General features: G+C 41.0%; 1 protein-coding gene across 4 annotated transcripts in view; it reads right to left on the bottom strand.

Annotated features, from left to right (window-relative positions):
* The window catches only part of RCBTB1 (RCC1 and BTB domain containing protein 1), a 56,430-nt gene that overhangs the window by 17,961 nt on the left and 18,698 nt on the right, over positions 1-19,771 (bottom strand). Inside the window, exons 2-7 of one of the 4 annotated variants that reach the window (XM_045978331.1) lie at positions 17,894-17,969; positions 17,611-17,780; positions 16,870-17,020; positions 8,185-8,351; positions 5,026-5,184; positions 313-420 (exon numbers count right to left, since the gene is read on the bottom strand). In XM_045978331.1, the coding sequence (XP_045834287.1) occupies positions 313-420; positions 5,026-5,184; positions 8,185-8,351; positions 16,870-17,020; positions 17,611-17,736 (711 nt within the window). In that variant the 5' untranslated portion in view covers positions 17,737-17,780; positions 17,894-17,969. Of the gene's footprint in view, positions 1-312; positions 421-5,025; positions 5,185-8,184; positions 8,352-16,381; positions 16,520-16,869; positions 17,021-17,610; positions 17,781-17,893; positions 17,970-19,771 lie in introns of those variants that run through there. The other 3 variants (XM_045978332.1, XM_045978333.1, XM_045978334.1) reach the window with 3 other exon arrangements.

The raw sequence follows: 19,771 nt of genomic DNA, 5'->3' as shown, positions 1-19,771 counted from the left end.
GAGAAACATCTACTTAAAGACCACAGCCAGCTTCTGCAGAATGCCAATTCATCATCAGTTATGGACTGACATTCTCTGGAACATTAAAAAAGCATTAGAAAAGCCCAAGACTGAGACTCCTAGAGTTTTCCAATCGCTTTTTTTTTTTTTTAACTTGTCAAGCCTGATGTGTCACCACCATGGTGTTCCTCCTCAACATGGGAATTTAGAGAAGATGAAACTGTAAATGTGGAAGATGAAGGCACACAGTACTGTCTCCAAGTCAGGGCAGGGGAGCTGGAGGTGAGCAGCAGCGCAACCCAGCACACATACCTGGTTCACACACACGCTGTGCAAAGCCGCCACTCGCACAGGGGTCAGCTGATTGCCATTGTTTCCCAAGCCTAGCTGACCATTGCCATTGTAACCCCAGCCATATACCTTAGAGAAAGAAAGGGAGAGAACAGGCTTTTAAAACTGTTAGTAAGAGGGAACATATAAAAATGCCGTTCACCTAAACAAATCAGGTACTTTTCCACTTCCAACACCCACACTCTATGTGATCCCACAGGGGATCTCCAAACAGAAGATATTTTGGGGGTGGGGATGACAGAATTTGGCGCGAGTTCCTATGCTGTAACCTACTGTTTGGATAGCCTTGGGGCAAGTCACTTAATCTTGTTTTATACATGAGGAAGCTGATGCTCATTAACAATTATGAAGCACTTCTCATATGTCAGGACACGATAAAAGGTACTAGGAATAAGTTTTTGGTCACAGTTTAACAGGAAAGATGGACAATTGCAAACTTTTTGCAGTCAGGTGGTAAGTGCTATCCTAGAGATACAATCAAGGCACCACAAAAACAGAGCAGAGAAAGGACTTAGCTACAGAAAGATAGCTTAGGAACAACCTTCAGAAAGCAGATTTGAGCAGAGATAAATGGAAGTGAATGTATTCCAGGGAGAGGGCACAGAATGTTCTAGAAGCAGGTTCTAAACATGAGCAGGCAGACGTGGCAGGACACATCCAGCACAGTGGCAGGGCTGAAGACTAGAAAGAAAAGCAAAGGCCAATGGGGTGAAATACCGAAACACATACTAGGGAAAGCAGAATGCATCTATGGGCCTTCCACTGAAATATTTCACACATCTTAGAAAGATCATGCTGGCTCGACATAAAGGGGACCGGACTATCTAAGACTAGAGGCAGGACAGTCATTCAGGAGATATGTGTTCTCATTAGCACACAGATGAGCTCTGCTGAGGGTCTAAACTAAGGCAATGACAGGGGGACCCAGAGAGAAGGAACAGACAGGAAATAGATTAAGAGGATGACATAACAGAATGTGGTGACCCCTTTGCTCTCTGGAGGGGGAGTCATCAGCTGAAAGTAGCGGAGCTGGAGCCAGGTTTGCCAGCAGTGGTAAAGGTTTAGAATGGCAAGTGTGGGACACAGGACAAAGCACTGACCAGGAACTGACTATAGGTCTGGTCAAATGAGAAACCTGAAATGTCTGGCGGCACCAGGCCAAGGCAGGGCAAATGGATGGATGGGGCTTTTCAGGGCAATGTGACAGAAGGGGAAGGAGGACAGAGAATTTAAGATACTAGCAGGAGATGGTTAAAGGCACTTTCCATAACATAAGTGCAACAGGTTTTAACTTTCTGCAGAGAAATTTGGCTATAGCTATCAACAACTTTAATGGCATACCCTCTGACTCAGAAATCTTATTCCTGTGAACTTATTCTACAGAACACCTACAGAAGTGTACAGAGATACACAGTAACACAGGAAGTCAGTGCTACAGTGTTTGTAACAGCAAGAATTTAGAAACATTTGCAATATCCATTACTAGATTTCTGGGTGTGGGTCATCCAATAGGAAAACTAAGTAGCCATTATAATGGAAAGCAGCTATAAATGGTCTGATAATAGATTCAGGTAAATATCTGTCTTGTTAGCAGGAAAGCTGCAGACTAGCAGAGAAGATTAGTAACCTATAATGATCCCATTTTTATAAAAGATAGTTATATTTACCCATACAGAATTGTCTATAGGAAAAACCCAAAAGGATATTCATTAAACTATTAACAAGACTGGAGAAAGGGTACTCAACTTTTTACTTTATGTGTTTCATCTCCTTTTGTTTGTGAAAATAACCACATAATAATATTTTTAAAATTAAATTTATTTTTAAAAATAAAGGAAAAGTAAAGAATACTGAGATGGAGGATATCCAATGACTATCCCAAGAAATTCTGAAAACATCCAAGATGACATCAGGATTGATTCAAAAAATAAGTTCACACTTCTGGTGAACATGGCCTGAGGAAGAGACTCACCAAATCACTACGCTGTACACCTGAAACTAATGTAAAATTGTGCACGGACTATACTTCAATTTAAAAAACAAACAAAAACGGGGCGCCTGGGTGGCTCAGTGGTTAAAACCTCTGCCTTCAGCTCAGGTCATGATCCCAGAGTCCTGGGATCGAGCCCCGCATCGGGCTCTCTGCTCAGTGGGGAGCCTGCTTCCTCCTCTCTCTCTGCCTGCCTCTCTGCTTACTTGTGATCTCTGTCTGTCAAACAAATAAAATCTTTAAAAACAAAAACAAAAACAAAAACAAGCACATATGGCTAAAATTAACAAGTCAGGAAATGACAGATGCTGGCGAGGATGTGGAGAAAGGGGAACCCTCCTACACTGTTGGTGGGAACGCAAGCTGGTGCAACCACTCTGGAAAACAGCATGGAGGTTCCTCAAAATGTTGAAAATAGAACTACCCTATGACCCAGCAATTGCACTACTGGGTATTTACCCTAAAGATACAAACATAGTGATCCAAAGGGGCACGTGTACCCGAATGTTTATAGCAGCAATGTCTACAGTAGCCAAACTATGGAAAGAACCTAGATGTCCATCAACAGATGAATGGATCAAGAAGATGTGGTATAGATACACAATGGAATACTATGCAGCCATCAAAAGAAATGAAATCTTGCCATTTGCGACAACGTGGATGGAACTAGAGGGTATCATGCTTAGTGAAATAAGTCAATCGGAGAAAGACAACTATCATATGATCTCCCTGATATGAGGACGTGGAGATGCAACATGGGGGTTTAGGAGGATAGGAGAAGAATAAATGAAAGAAGATGGGATTGGGAGGGAGACAAACCATAAGTGACTCTTAATCTCACAAAACAAACTGGGGGTTGCTGGGGGGAGGTGGGGTTTGGAGAGGGGGAGGGGGTTATGGACATTGGGGAGGGTATGTGCTATCGTGAGTGCTGTGAAGTGTGTAAACCTGGCGATTCACAGACCTGTACCCCTGGGGATAAAAATACATTATATGTTTATTAAAAAAAAAAAAAAAAGAAAGGATGAATACCCAACTTTTGTAGCAACATGGACGGGACTGGAAGTGATTATGCTGAGTGAAATAAGTCAAGCAGAGAGAGTCAAGTATCGTATGGTTTCACTTATTTGTGGAGCATAACAAATGACATGGAGGACATGGGGAGATGGAGAGGAGAAGGAAGTTGAGGGAAATTGGAAGGGGAGGCGAACCATAAGAGACCATGGACTCTGAAAAACAACCTGAGGGCTTTGAAGGGGCGGGGGTGGGAGGTTGAGGGAACCACGTGGTGGGTAATAGGGAGGGCACGTATTGCATGGAGCACTGGGTGTTGTGCAAAAACAATGAATACTGTTACGCCAAATAAATAAATAAATAAATAAATTTTAAAAATCAAAAAAAAAAAAAAAAACCAAGCGCATATATACAGAGAACAGATTGGCGGTTTCTAGAGGTAGGGGCAGGAGAGCACAGGCAAAATGGGTAAAGGGGGGCCAAAAAGTACAAACTACCAGTTGTAAAATAAGTAAGTCATCGAGACGTAATGTACAGCATGGTGACTACAGGTAGTAATACTCTATTGCATATCTGAAAGCTGCTGAGAGAATCATCTTAAAAGTTCTCATCACAAGGAAAAAACTGCATGGTGACAGATTTTAACTAGACTTACTGTGGTGATCTTTAATTATATACAAATATTGAATCATTACACTGTACACCTAAAACTAACATAATGTATGCCAATTATGCCTCAATAAAAGTAATTTAAAACAGTAAGTTAACATAGGTGAGTATTCAGAAAACTCCAAAGCACTCTAGCACTGCAATGCATACCCCACACATCTGTAGCCAAAGACAATCTTTGTGGGGTGCCTGGGTGCCTCAGGTCATGATCTCCAGGTCCTGGTTAAGATTAAGCCCCACCCCCCACCCCGCCCCACCCCGCCACCTCTTCTGTCTCCCTGCTCAGCGGGGAGTCTGCTTTGCCCTTGCCCTCTGCCCTTCCCTGGCTTGTGCTCTCACAAGCTCTCTTTCTCTCACTCAAATGAATAAAATCTCAAAGACATATCTTTGCATAATTTTTCTCCACTAAGACATTGATAGATTGGTAACAGGCCTATTTAAGTAGAAGTTACAACCAGAATAACTGTACAGAAATAACCATCAGCTCAAAGGCAGCCACAGTAAAGGATCACTAAAAGTTGAGTTTTATATAAAAGTAGCCAACAACAACTGGCACAAAGAATTCTGCTCCTGTAAGTAGCTTCCTCCTGCCAACAAACTCCGGATGCAGGCGCACTGGCGTCCATCCCTGCTGACAAACATCACCGGTTAACTTGACAGAGTGCACACTTGATTTTTTCATTGGATAAAAGAGGTAGTATCAAATTCTTCACTACAGTAAATCACAAATACCTATGGACACCAAACTACCTGGGGTCTCACAAAAAAATAAAATTGAGACATATGAGTATCTTTACTTGCAGATTAATCTTAGCATTTAAAAATTCATACTGAGGAGCAAACACCCTCTAGGTACTCCACAATCAGTAACCAATTAACTACCCACGAAACTATAAAACAAAGCACTTTTCCTTCCGTGATCGCATACATGCTCCTCGTGCAGAAAATGCCATTCACGAGAGAGGAGGTGAGGACAGGGGCGGAGTGCAGAGAGAGCTCACCTCACCATTGTCCAGAACAGCCATGGATGAGGTCTGACCACAAGCAATGCCAACTACCCTCTTAATATGTAAACAGTTTGTAACTTTGCGAGGAGTTGGTTGATTTGTTGTAGATCCTGATCCCACCTGGCCACAGTTGTTATAGCCCCAAGCGAATACCTACACAAAACAAGGGAAAAAGAATGAATTACTAGTAACAGGGTGAACATTCTACCTCTAACACACATTAATAATCATAAAATAAAAATAAATCTACTTAATGAATATTTACTATGTGCTACATGGTTCTACATACTTTCTGGGCACCACTACCGTCTTTAATTTTCATAGTCATCCTGTACAGTGACCCTGGCCCGGGGCAGATACTATTATCACCCGCATTTTCTACACGGAAATGGAACCCGAGAGGTTAAGTGGCTTACTTGAGGTTCTACACCAGTAAGCAGTATACGTGGAATGGGAACCCAAGAAGTGTAGCTGTGCTCTTAACCATGACACTGTACTGCCTCTGTCATATGACAGCCATATGTGATTTGTCTGGCATCAGTAAGAAATAAAGCATATATCACATAAGTAGCAGTGAGAGGAAAAGTCTGCTTAACTCTGTGGACACAGATACTCTTTTTTTTCCTTCATGGAAAGCTTTAAAGCCCTATAATGCTTCTCCCTGTCTCACTAATTGCCAAAACTGAGTATTACATAACCTTTCCTGATGACTCATGGCCATGACGATTATAATTACCAATCACAGTTACAGGTCATAACACAGTAAGGCTCACAAGTACCAAAAAGGTGTCTGTCCCTACAGAAATGACACCAGGTTGTTAGGCTATTCTGGGTACTGTCTCCTCTGAGTTTTCATTCACTGTAAGCTCCAAACAGCTCCCCTCCTCAAATGCACCCTGTGCACCTTTGGCCTATGATTTGCCATTAGGTGAAAACCAGATTTCTAAAGAGACCCAAATAAATCTCTAAGCTAGTTAAAATCTAGTAACAAAGATGAAAAACAAAACAAGAAAAATCAGTTCACATTAATTACCAACTGAGCCTATCAAATAAGAGTGTGACCAGAGAGAAAAATAAGGGGAGGGTGGATGCCAGCAGCCTGGGAAAGAACTTCCTCCAACACTAGAATTTCTAGGGACCCCCACCCCTTTCACTTGCCCCAGCAGTGGTCCTCCCACATCCTGAAGTCTGGCTTCCAAAATCTTTCCTTGGTCAGCACTTCCTATCTTCGCTCACATGTCTGATGCTGCCCAAGGCAACCAGAGCAAAACCTATGGCTGGCGCCTTAAAAGAATATGCACCAGAGGTTCATTTCACAGGTACAAAAGAAATAACCAGCAACACTTCCCGAGAGTGGGTTCACGGGAGCATCTGGTATAATAAGGCAAATATTTAGCACAATTATCCAAAGTAGCATATGCTTAGAGTTAAAGTAAACCAGGATTCCAGGCTGTACAAATTAGGGAATTCTAATTTTAATGTTCTTCTGGCACCTCTTCTCAAGTATCACAAGCCCCTTGCAATGCAGCTGTCTTTTATTTAAAAATGAGGACTGGGGTTCCAAAAATCAAAATCAGAGCAGCAAACTACGGATTCGGGGCATAAGACCCGGGTGCTAGGCCTAGTCCCAACAAATCCCGGCCGTGAAACCTTGATCTCCCTCAGGTTCTCTGGTTTCTTCACCTGTAACCTGCCCCACATAATATATCACTGTTAACATCACTGACGGATTTTAAAGGGAGAACAGAATGATCTGTGCTTTAGAAGTCACAGGGAGTATGGGCACCTGGATGGTGCAGTCAGCTGGATATCCGACCCTTGGTTTCAGCTTGGGTCAGGATCTCAAGGTCCCGAGATTGAGCCCCACATTGGACTCCTTGCTCGATGTGGAGTCTGCTTGATATTCTCTCTCCTCCCTCTGCTCCTCTCACTCATGCTCTAAAATAGATCAATCAATCTTAAAAAAAAAAAAAAAATTACAGGGGGCAGAAAAGTTGTAATACTTAACAGGTAGACCAATTAAAAAGCTATAGAATAAAAGAGACCATGGCAATAGCCCAGGCTGATAGCAAGGTCTGACCTAAGGTTATAGAGATGAAGAGAAACAAAATGAGACAAAAGATTAGAAGGTAGAATCAATAAGATCAGAAAACTTTATAAGTAAGCAAAGAACTTGGGGGTGAAAAAGTAGCACAATACCTATTGGAATGTTGGTAAAGTTATTTTCTATGACATCATTACATTTGCCAAAAAACAAAACAGACCTTAATGGATGGAGTAGTGAAAAAACAAAAACTAAAGGACAGACCACTGTCATACACATCTGACTTACAGTCTTAGCAAAGAGCAGGAGACTCAACTGCCTTAAGGCTTAGTCTACTGCTATCAAGAGTGGTCCTCATCCCATAGGTTATATTAGAAAAAGAGTGTGTTCCCACGTGTTTTTAGTTGTACACATAGGGCTACTATGTTTACACTATATCCCAGATATAAATAGGGTCATTATTTACCTTTTAGGTTGTTAGCAAAAGGTATTAACAACCTAAATATCCATCAACAGATAAATGGACAAACAAAATATGGCATACACATAGAGTATTATTCAGCCTCAAAAGGAGAGAAATTCTGACACATACTCCAACACGGACAAACCCTGACAACATTATGCTCAGTGAAATAAGGCAGTCATAAAGGACAAACACCGCATGGTTCCACTCCAATGAGCTACCCAGAGCAGTCAGACTCATGGAGACAAAATGGTGTTCACCCGGAGCCGGGAGGGAGAGGGAGAGCTAGTCTGGTAGATGCAGCTTCGGCTCTGCAAGATAGAGTTCTGCTGACGGATGGTGATGCTGCTTGCATAACAATGTGAATATACTTAATGTCACTGAACTGGCATTCAATAGATCACATGGATATAAAAATACATACACATACTTTATAAAAATATAAAATTTGCCATCCTAACCCATTTTAAGTGGTTAAAGAGACCATGGCAATAGTCCAGGCATATGATAAAATGGTTGCAGGAAGTGGCTCTCACACATCCTGAGGCCTGGCTTCCACAATTCTTAAAAATGGCTAGGACAGCAATTTTATATTACGTATATTTTACCACAGTTTAAAAATAAAGAATAAAAGCAGGGTACTTACCTCTCCATCAGCTGCCAGAGCCATTGAATGATGTGAGCCACAAGCTACTTCAACCACTTGCTTGATCAAGAGATTGGTACAGACTTGGATGGGAGCAATGCCTTGGTTGGTCGTCCCATTCCCAAGCTGGCTATATCCATTGTGGCCCCAGGCATAAACAACTCCATCTATAGGAGATGGCCACACACAATCAACTCCAAGAAGGAATGGTAAGCCCTGTACTTTCTTCCCCAGACTTTGCACAACTTATTCTCCAACCTTAATTTCTTTCACACTGCCTCCTTCTCCCTATAAAGTAACCACTGATGAAGGAAAGGGAAAAAGGGACAGATGAGGAAACACAGATAGAAAAACAAAGAATCATTCAAGAAAGGACCTGACACTAAAAAGAGATCAGCTTTATGGTCAAAAGTCAGTTTGATATACAAAAATTAGACCATCTGAACACACTGAGTCATCTCAGTAGTTTCCATGTTGGGTACCAAGCAAAAAGCAAAAGACATAAGAAAGCTCACCATTAGGAGAAGGAAATTGAGGGAAATTGGAAGGGGAGGCGAACCATAAGAGACTATGGACTCTGAAAGACAACCTGAGGGTTTTGAAGGGGCGGGGGTGGGAGGTTTGGGGAATGAGGTGGTTGGTAATAGGAAGGGCACGTATTGCATGGAGCACTGGGTGTTGTGCAAAAACAATGAATACTGTCATGCTGAAAAAATAAATTAATTAATTAAAAGAGAAAAAAAAAAAAGAAAGCTCACCATTATTAGTCTTTACTATCATTTTACCAAATACCAAGTCTCAGGGAACCACTGAGGGGGGGTGTGTGTGTGTGTGTACGCATGCACTGTGCACACACAACTCTCACAGAGTACAGAGGAGAGAAGTATACTTTTTGTATGAACTACATACAAAAATGCAAGAGTTGGGGCGCCTGGGTGGCTCAGTGGGTTAAGCCGCTGCCTTTGGCTCAGGTCATGATCTCAGGGTCCTGGGATCGAGTCCCGCATCGGGCTCTCTGCTCAGCAGTGAGCCTGCTTCCCTCTCTCTCTCTCTCTCTGCCTGCCTCTCTGTCTACTTGTGATCTCTCTCTGTCAAATAAATAAATAAATAAAAATAATAAAAAAAAATGCAAGAGTTTTCCTCATGCAGACTATAATTGGCAAAAAATCTGGCTCCATTTTTCTCTAATGACTTTATCTTTTTGGGACTCTGATAGAGGTAACTTCTTTGTTTCCTCTCTAGAAGTACCACTGTTTTGTGCATTTCCTCCTACAGCAAGCCTAAGTGTCAAGAGCAGAGATCTCCAAGTTACATACTCTCCTCATATCTTTCCCATGGTAATAAAACATCCTGCCCTATTAAGGACAATCTAGACCTGGAAATGATGATATCCAAAAGCAAAGCAGAAATCCAAGTGTTATTGTCAGGCTGCTATTTCGCTGAAATGGTCCCTAAGCAACCAGGGAAAGGTACTCATAATTAAGTAAGTTTCTGATTATCTAATCTAGAATCTAATCTTGTTTCTCACAAGAGGTTTTCCCTATTACAGAAATTATGACAGAAACCATAAATGGGAAAATTCATCCTAAAAAGAATGAGGCTATAGATTGAAAAAGTGTAACACCTAAAAAAAAAAGTCCATGATATTATGTTAAAGTTATATCAGGTGACAGAAGTGTCCAAACTTATAAGTGTTTTCATTCCTAAGAGACAGAAAAATAGACCTGAACAGATAAAAATATAGCCCCTGTTCTTGGATAGTAACACTCAGTATCAAAAAGATGGTAGTTTTTCCCATGCAAATATATAAATTTGAAATAATAGCAATAAAATGACTTACGTTACTTTCTGGAACTAGACAAACTGATTAGAAAGTTCAACGGGAAGAACACAAGAATAAATAGAAAAATTCAAAGAAAAGAAGTGAGAGGACAGCTGGCTCTACCAGTTATTAAAACCTATAAAAAGTTTCTAAAACTAAAATTAATACTAGGACATGAACAGATAGACAAACCAGTGAAATGGAACTGAAGCTCTAGAAATAAACCAACTGCATACAGAAATAAAAGCGATGTGATTTCAGGAAGAAAAGACTTTTTACAAGTTGGTTGAAATAATTGGTTATATTAAAAATGAGATTCATTCCTCATACCATGATAACTTCCTAGTGAATCAAATATTTAAATGTGAAAAATAAAACTATACAATGGGTATTAAGGAGGGAATGTATTGCATGGGGCACTGGGTGTTCCAGGCAGACAATGAATCATGGAACACTGCATCAAAAACTAATGATGTCCTGTATGCTGACTAACATAATACAATTTAAAAAAATAAAACTATACAAGAATTAGAAGGAAAGAATTGGTGAATTCTTCCATAATCTGAGAATAGGAAAACTTTCCTATGACTCAAAATATAGAAGCAATAAAAAGAATGATAAATCTACTTAAAGGTTTTTAAAACTTCACATGGAAAAAAACACCATGAGCAAAGAAAAAAATGAAATATTAGGAAAAAATACTTATAATTTATATTACTAAGGGATAATGTCTATATAATAAAAAGAGCTTTTATTATTTTTTTAAAGATTTTATTTATTTATTTGACAGATCACAAGTAAGCAGAGAGGCAGGCAGAGAGAGAGGGAAGCAGGCCATGAGACTATCTGCAGCAGGAGGCAGTGAATTATCCCACCAGGAGTCTTCACTAGGTCTTCCCTAGGAAAAGAGGCCCTCCAGAACCCTGGAGGAGCTTTTCCCAAAACCTGTCAGAAGACATGGATCTGAGCGGTGCATGGAAGAGAATGAAGGAATGCTGTCCTGTGTCACCCAGATGCTCCCTCAGGATTAAGGACCTTACTCTCCAGATGCTGGGACTGCTGCCAGCTGCCTGTTCTCAGCCGTTGGTCCTCTCCAGATTTGCCCTTGGCAATTACCTTCCTGTGATTATCTTATTATTATTACATAACTATTATTATTATTACTATTATCACATTATTTTACTATCTTAAATTAGTATATATACATATTTCTTCCCTTTTTACTTGATGAAGCACAGGAAAAGTGAGCGTCCTGAGATGGCTCTTAGTCCCAGCTCCCCTGGAAGCTTTCAAAGCAATCCCATCCAACCCCATCAACTTCCCCAGTCCTGCTCTTGCCACACAGTCTCTGACTGACTAAAGATTAAGCTTCAGAATCATGTCAGGGTGAAGAGATGAGCAAAATTACCAACGGACGAGACAGTGAAACCAACTAGGATAGAAGGGAAAGTGGAGAGTGGGAAGGGCCCAGGAAAGGGCAAGCAAAGAGGGAAGAAGCAAAGAAGCATCCCATAAAGTTCTGACCTTTAAGGAAACCCAGCCTTCAGAGACTAGAAGTACAGTTGGAGGAGTGGTCAAAAACAACTAATTTTATAAGTATTAATATTGCTTCAGAAGACAGAAAAAGAAATCCACAAGCCCTAGGTCTACATGTAAAGCAATAATACAAAATGAACACTGATCTTCAGAGTATCACCAGATGGGACTAGATTTTCTTTCTCTTTTTTTTTTTGAGGAAAGGCAGACTGCCACATAGCACCTTGTTTGACTGTGTCTAGGGTCTTGGAAGCTTGACTACCCTATGTTCTCCTATAAATGGACTCTGAGAGCGTGTTTGGAGGTACTAGTGGGAAGCGCAGCTACGTATACCCTGGACTTCCTCTATTGGGGAAGGCGGTCCTCTTGACTGAGCACACAGCTTCAGGAGGGACGTACATGGAGCAGTGAAGGAGGAAGGGGACACCCACCTGCCCAGCCAGAGCAGCTGTATCAACCCTGGTGATCAACAGGGTGACAGATGTGGCAGCCAGATCGTGCTCACATCCTAGATTTTCAATTTAATAATGTAGCACTGACCTTTTAGAAAGAACGCAAAAGTCAGTGAAGTGTGGAAAATTGAACACGTTTTTATCTTTACTCCTTCCTTAAAACCTACTGAAATACAGTGAAGGGAGAAATTTAAAAAAAAAAAAAGGCATAAACAATCAAGGACAAAAAAGAACAATAAACAAGAAAATACAATAGGAGAGATGATGACAAAATTTTGGAAGATGGAAGGCAGATAGATGCGGTTAGTAACACAGCTGACCAGAGAAGGTGATACCTACAAATGCAAAAGAAGAAGCCAATTACAACCTGGAATCTCAGGAAGGCCCAGGGATTGGAGGGACCATACACCATAGGAGATGTAAGGGCAGGTGTAACCAAAAACAGAAGCACTTAGACCCCAAATCCTAATCCTTTTGCTGTGGGCTCAGGCAACTACCCCTTCCCAACGCTGGTATAAGACAAGAGACCTACAGCATTTACTTGCTGTGAATTTCTTACTGTAACTTCCCTGAAGCCCACCTTCTCCCTTTCCCCAACCTCCCTCCCTTCCTTCTCCCACATAACACAACAAAGAAAATGAGCTAGGAAAATAATCCAGAGAGGCCCTGATGACAGCCCTGAGGCACTGTAGTGAGGAAAGAAGTGGAAGGCCACATACTGAATAGTGAGATCCCTGTCCTTCCCCTGCTCATGGAAACCTGTCAAAAAAAAAAAAAAACCAAACCTGTCCAGGTCAGGAATCTGGAAGGTTCCACTCTCCAGAGGCTCATATACTGACACTGGGAGAATCCCTAATTAAACAGTTGCTATCTCCCTGAAGTGAAGCTTGGCACTTGAAAAGCCCATGAATCCAGTGTTCCCAGCACGTGTATTAGCACCTGGGTCTTACCTGCGGACAGAGAGCCAAGATCACCAAACTTTTCAAGAAAGCCCCTAACAAGAAAAGTCAGAGACTGGGGCACCTGGGTGGCTCAGTGGGTTAAAGCCTCTGCCTTCGGCTCAGGTCGTGATCCCAGGGTCAGGGGATCGAGCCCCGCATCGGGCTCTCTGCTCAGCAGGGAACTTGCTTCCATTCCTCTCTCTCTGCCTGTCTTTCTACCCACCTGTGATCTCTGTCAAATAAATAAATAAAATCCAAAAAAAGAAGAAAAAAAAAGAAAAGTCACAGACCAAAACAAATTAAGTAAGAAGAAAGAAAAAAATCCGGGAGGGGAAGAAAAAGAAACACTGCAGAGAACAGAAGACAACATGAAAGTAAACTATGACAACCTCAAAGAGAAGTCAGTGAATCCATGACACAAGGACAGGAGACTCAAGAAAGGCACACTGAGAGAACAAGGAAGAGAACAGGAGAACGTAACAGCAGAAACGTGAAAATCTGACATCAGAGTTGTAAGATAAAGTTGAAGAAATTTCCCAAAAAGTAGATAGGAAACAAAATATAAAAAAGAGGATCAGATCAGAATCCTTTCACTTCCTTCCAAGAAAAATTCAAAAAAAGAGGAGAACAGAGAAAACAAAGAAGGGACATTATCCATGAACTATAACAAGAAAATAATCCAGGGCACCTGAGTGGCTCAGCTGGTTAAGCGACTGCCTTTGGCTCAAGTCATGATCCTGGAGTCCCAGATCGAGTCCCGCATTGGACTCCCTGCTCAGTGGGGAGTCTGCTTCTCCCTTTGACCCTTCCCCTTCTCATGCTCTCTCTCTCTCTCTCTCTCTCTCTCTCAAATAAACAAAAAAATAATCTAGACATGAAGGAATTTCCAAACTGAAGAGTCAACAGAATGATCAATACAATAAGTTAAAAATAGGGGTCCCAGGGTGGCTCAGCTGGTTAAACATCTGCCGTTGGTTCAGATCATAGTTCCAGGGTCCTGGGATCGAGCCCCAGTGGGGCTCCCTGCTCAGCAGGTAGTCTGCTTCTCCCTTCTTCCCCCTTGCTCATGCTCTCCCTCACTCACTCATGCATGCATGCTCTCTCTCATAAAATTTTTCTTAATTAATTAAAAATTACCCACACCAGAGTACATAACCATGATTTTTTTCAGAAAACTGGGAATAAAGAAAAGATCTTAAACCTTCCAAAGAGGAAAAAACGGTCATACGCAAAAATAGCTAAAGACAGAAGGCATCAGAATCTCAAGAGCAACCCTGATTTGAGAGGTGTGATGACTTTAAAATTTGGAAATAGGATTTTTAATCATGAATTTTAAGCCCAGCCAAACCACTGAGGAACTGCATGCATAAAATGAAGACATTTTAAGAGAATGTCTCAAAGATTTCTCTCACACCACCTTCCTTGGGAAGCTACCAGAGAATCTGTTTCATCCAAATAAGGGTATAATCTAAGGAAGAAGACACAGGGGCACAAGAAATAGGGGATCTAGAAAGGACAAAGGTGAGGGGACTTCCACAGATGACAGTGAACGAAGTTCTAGGTTGAGAGCTGGGCAACAGGCCTACAGTGACTGGTCCTGGCTGGAACACGGGGATGGAGGGCTCCAGAGACAGACAGACAAATCAGAAGTGCTGAGATACATATATTGGTCTACTGACGCATTTGGACATAATGACAGCCCTATAGAGAAATAAGTGAATGAATCCCAGGAAAACAAACAGTTGTACAGAAGGTGGTGGCTCAGCCAAAAATCACAGTTACAGAGTCCTAATAATGTAAACACTGAATATCGACTTAACCAAAATGGTGGTATTGCTATATTGAAAGGACTGAAGGAGGAAAAGAAGGGGAAAGAAAGCTAACTTCTATCAGCCATGATAAAAAGTGGAAGAACAAGATCTAAAACTGAAAATTCACAAAGAAAGTGTATATGTACTAATTTAAAAATCAAGATTAAATGTGAAGAAACATTTGAAGGAGTTAAAAGTGGCTCCTTCTGAAGGGGAGTTTCTAAGACTGAGGAGGGGTGAGGCAGAGGTCCTTCTGTGTTTTACTAAAAGCCATACACTATTTGATGGTTTGAAGTGTTTTAAATGGTTTAATTTGTTTTAAAACAATTTGTTCATGATACGTACACAATATGCACAAATATATGTGCTATACATACACTAATACATAATGTAGGATGCATTTAAAGTATATTGTATAAAACGTATTATAACAATCAAAACGGAATAAAAGAAAAATATTCCCACAAGAAAATCAGTTATTTTATTTATATTTTTATGTTTTATGTTTACTTATGTTTATATCATTATAACACTCAAGATAGTTAAGACTACACGATCTGGATTCTGCAAATAATTCCAAGAGCTGTAATTTCCTAAGGTCACCACTTTGAAGAAAACCAAGAATTTAAATATATATGTTTTAGGGGTGCCTGGGTGGCTCAGTCGGTTAAGAATCCAACTCTTGGGGAGCTGGGTGACTCAGTCATTGAGCGTCTGCTTTCAGCTCAGGTCCTGATCCCAGTGTCCTGGGATCGAGCCCCGAATTGGGTTCCCTACTCAGCAGGAAGCCTGCTTCTCTCTCTCCCAGTCCCCCTGCTTGTGTTCCCTCTCTGGCTGTCTATCTGTCATACACGTAAATAAAATCTTTAAAAAAACAAAAACAAGAATCCAACTCTTGATTTCAGCTCTGGTCATGATCTCAGGGTCATGAGATCAAGCCCAGTATTGGGTTCCAAGCTCAGCGGAGAGCCTACCTGAGATTCTGTCTCTCCCTCGCCCTCTGCCCCTCCCCCCACTCACACATGAATGTGCACACACGCTCTCTCAAGTAATCTTTATTTTAAAAACAAATAATATAAAGGTATACGTTTCAGTGTGTTTGCTCTAAAAAAAACTGTCCCAGTGTTTTACAGTCAGATATCAGTAACCAGTTAAAAGCAGTATTTGTTAGGAAAAAATCAAATCATTAGGTCATGTGAGATGACAAGCAGAACCAGTCAGCAAAGTAGTAACTGCCTGAGAGAGCCAGTGTGATGCCAGAAAGCACAGTTACACAAAACGGGAAGTGAGATCATCACTTCATTACGCTCAACACCAGTTATATTCTCACTAGACAATCACACTCAGATCTGGATCTCACAGCGTGAGAAAGATGCAGACAACTTGGAGTGGATTCAGATATGAATTAAAGGCAATTAAAAAACTCAATACTAAGACCTCTGGCAATATCCAAGGAAGCTGATTCCTCAGTCTGGAAAGTGAAAGAGAAGCAAACAAAAAGCTTCCCCACAGAAAGCAGAGGGTCTCTGCTAGAGAGAGAGAAAGAGCTAACATGCTTAAAATATAAAGGAAGAATTTAGGTTATATAGAACCTATTTTCCAGAGTCCTGGTTGCCCACAGTGCAGATAAATTACCAAAGAAGAATGTTACAGTGTCCTTCTTCAGTGATAGGAGAAGTAAAAGGAGTAGACTCTATCCCACATTCTTTCCAGATGGCACACACATGAATGCCAGGGAATAAACGAAGATTTCTTAAATTTGAGATTCAGGAACTACACGAAAAAGGAAAACCAGAATTATGTGTGTTTATAAAAACGTGCCAAATAAAACCCAAAAGTTGCCTTGCTACCATAAATCCACTGAAAAATTAGGCCGAAGGACTACTTCATTTGCTACATCTAATCTTTAGCAACTTTACATTAGTATGCTAACGTTTGCTTAATTGGCAAGCAGTATTATGGCTGCTCCAGAGTTAACCTGAAGTGCTTAACAGTTTGATACAGTTCTCAGAAATTAAGAAATAAACCATTCGAAATTATTTCATATGGCCCCACCTCCCCTTAGCTCAGAATTAATGCTTGATTTCCCACAATGTGAAAAGCTGGCTTTGTCCCCTCTTTACCTTCAGTGCTGAGAAGGACATGTGGTCCACTCCCATAACTAAGGCTTTTAATCTTCTTTCCACATAAGGCTTCTAGCTTTTTGGGTACAAGTGTACTCTGGTTATCTCCAGTTCCTAGACAGTTACTATAGTTCAGGCCAAATACAAAGACCTAGAAAACAAATAGTTTTGTCTGAGTCACTTGGCCTAAAGTTACACAAAGGCTCCCTTCTCCACTCTGAAAATAAGACACACTCAAGTTCAGTGTGACGGCTCAATAGGTAGGAAAAAACAGATCGCATTAAGAAAATTTCAAGCTCTGCTAACATTATTGAAGTTTTAGAATACGTGGCTATACTATGAAATTCAAAGAGTAGCAGAGGGTTGAGGGGTATTAAATCAAGAAACTGAAAAGAGAGAGAAACTGTATCAAAGACATGGTCTTCTTGAATTTCAGGTTCTTTTTATCCCCAACCTTTTCAGCAGATAAGGAGGTAGGCCTTGCTGGATCCATGTGGGATAGTGGTAGGAGAAAAGACTGGAAGGAAGGTAAGGGCCAAGGGGATAAAGTGCCAAAAAATGTACCAGGGAAAGTGGAATCAATGTGTCTATGGATCTTCCACTGAATTAGTTCAAAACAGAGACTGATATAAGTAAACTTGCATTCTGGAAAGCTCAGCTGGCCACAACCTTTTCTTGGTTTTCAAACTTCACACTTTAGAGCTCACCCCTATTACACGCTGGGTTTTAAGAGATTCTTACCTCATCATTGTCAGTAACATACAGAGCTTCATTGGCTGAGGTGCCAAAGACACATGCTTTCCGAATAGATGCAATTTCTTGAGGGGAGAGCAGAGTGAAGATTGGCCACTTTCCTACATCCACCATGACTCTGGCTTCAAGTAATTCCTATAAATAAGCCGACATCTCTGCTGCAACAAAAAAAGGCCCCAAGAAAAAAATTAAATAACCACTAAACTAACTTCCAAAAAAAGACACTGTGAATAAAAGAAAACAAAACCTAATTCCAAAAGAAAGTACCAACCTTTGGTTAAATGGATCACTCACTTTCCCCAGCAACCTCTCCAGTCCTTCCTCCACCGGCAAACCTGGACCTTTTTCTGCAACAAGAGGAACAACTCGATAGAACAATTTGCTGGTTTTACCAACTCACAAGTCAGTGTTTATCTGTTACAGACATGCTCACTTGCAACCAGAGAGCAGATAATGGAAAAACAGCTAAGTGGATGAAACCAGGGTCTCTCGTCAGGCAATTTTTCTAGGTTACTGAGATAAAAGTTAAAAGTTAGAGTACTAGTTTGTCTAAGACAGTCAATTCTTTTTTTTTTTTAATTAAAGGTTTTATTTATTTATTTGACAGAGCGAGAGATCACTAGTGGCCAGAGAGGCAGGCAGAGAGAGGGGGAAGCAGGCTCCCTGCTGAGCAAGGAGCCCCATGCGGGGTTTGATCCCAGGACCCCGGGGATCATGACCTGAGCCGAAGGTAAAGGCTTAACCCACTGAGCCACCCAGGCGCCCCAAGACACTTAATTCTTGCTCAGGAGAGGCAGGGCAGGAAGGTGTGTGCATGAACTGAATGTTACAAAAATCAGAATCATTACTTCTACTTCCCCACTGCCCTCCTTCCACCCCCAAGATGCACTCAAAGATCCCCATCCCTCACAGAAAATCATTGCCATGCCAAGCCACTGTTTAATCATGGGAATGGGACATCCCTCACGTAAGTCTAGAGTGGCAAAAATAATAAGAAGGACAAGACTAAGATATACTGAATGAAACCATAAACTAAAGTATTATATTCTGGTCCTAATTTCTATGACATTTTCTACATATATACAGATGAAATTTCACTTCATACTGAAAAGGTATCATATGAACAAGGGAAGACAATTCACCCTAATCTTGTTGTTCAAGGTCATGACTATAGCCTTCATGCAAGCAGCAATTAGCTTAAATAGTATCTTATAAAAAGTAGACATAGGTATAAATGTCCATAAAACTCTAAACTTGACCTGTTTAAGGAGTTTTACACAAAGAATCCATCCTGGTCATGCCTCCAATTCTTCTAGGGTTAAAAAGTATTTCTAGAAATTCCAGGGAGCTGCACAAGCACAAAACCCTACTATGCCAATTGAGTTTCCATTCTGGCTCTCAACTCTAGAAACTGAAATAGAACCAGTTTATAAATACAACCAGGGTTTCCTAATGAGGTACAGAACTCCTGAAGTTCCTTCCTCCTCACTCTCTTCTCAAATCTCTAAAAATAGCCAGGAGAGCCAGGCTCAAGACCAAGGCCTTCTGGGCTCCAGTACCTCTGATAACACCTAGAGTGAGCCTTGGGGCTTTGGTATACTTGGTATACCAACCAAGGCCTCAATTTTCACCATCCAGGGAGATTTTTCCCATGAGTACCAACTCGTCGGATGACAAGGACCAGATAACTACTATACACCAAGAATCACATCACATACTCAATAAGCATTTAACACGATCAGGACAGGCTATTCCCCATCACTCAGACTCCTGGAACATGTGAATGCTCTGAGAAGTGTGCACATGTACGTGCTGGTGGGAACAGGTAAAGTTTGAGGAAGGGTGAAAAACTAATACATAAACATGTTTAAAAATTTTGTTTCAACCGGTTCAAAGGAGTAAAGTAAGTCTCTCCACTTTATCCCTCCCCAGCCCTCTCCTCAAAGGCAACCACTGTGAACAGTTGTTTCTAATTCCTTCCAGAGACTGTGTATGCTTATAAAAGCATTTTGTGGATGTGTGTGGAAGCCTTTCTTCCCTTACTTAACAGTGCTTCTTGGAAATCATTCTATATGAGCACATGCAGACTTACTTCATTTCTTTTCAATGGTACTATGTAGCATTCCATTACATCACATTAACAACTTAC

This window comes from Meles meles, chromosome 14 (genome assembly GCF_922984935.1).
Source record: "Meles meles chromosome 14, mMelMel3.1 paternal haplotype, whole genome shotgun sequence".
NCBI classification, from domain to species: domain Eukaryota; kingdom Metazoa; phylum Chordata; class Mammalia; order Carnivora; family Mustelidae; genus Meles; species Meles meles.
Note: the sequence above shows the minus strand (reverse complement) of the source record. Positions and strands in the feature narration are given on the sequence as shown.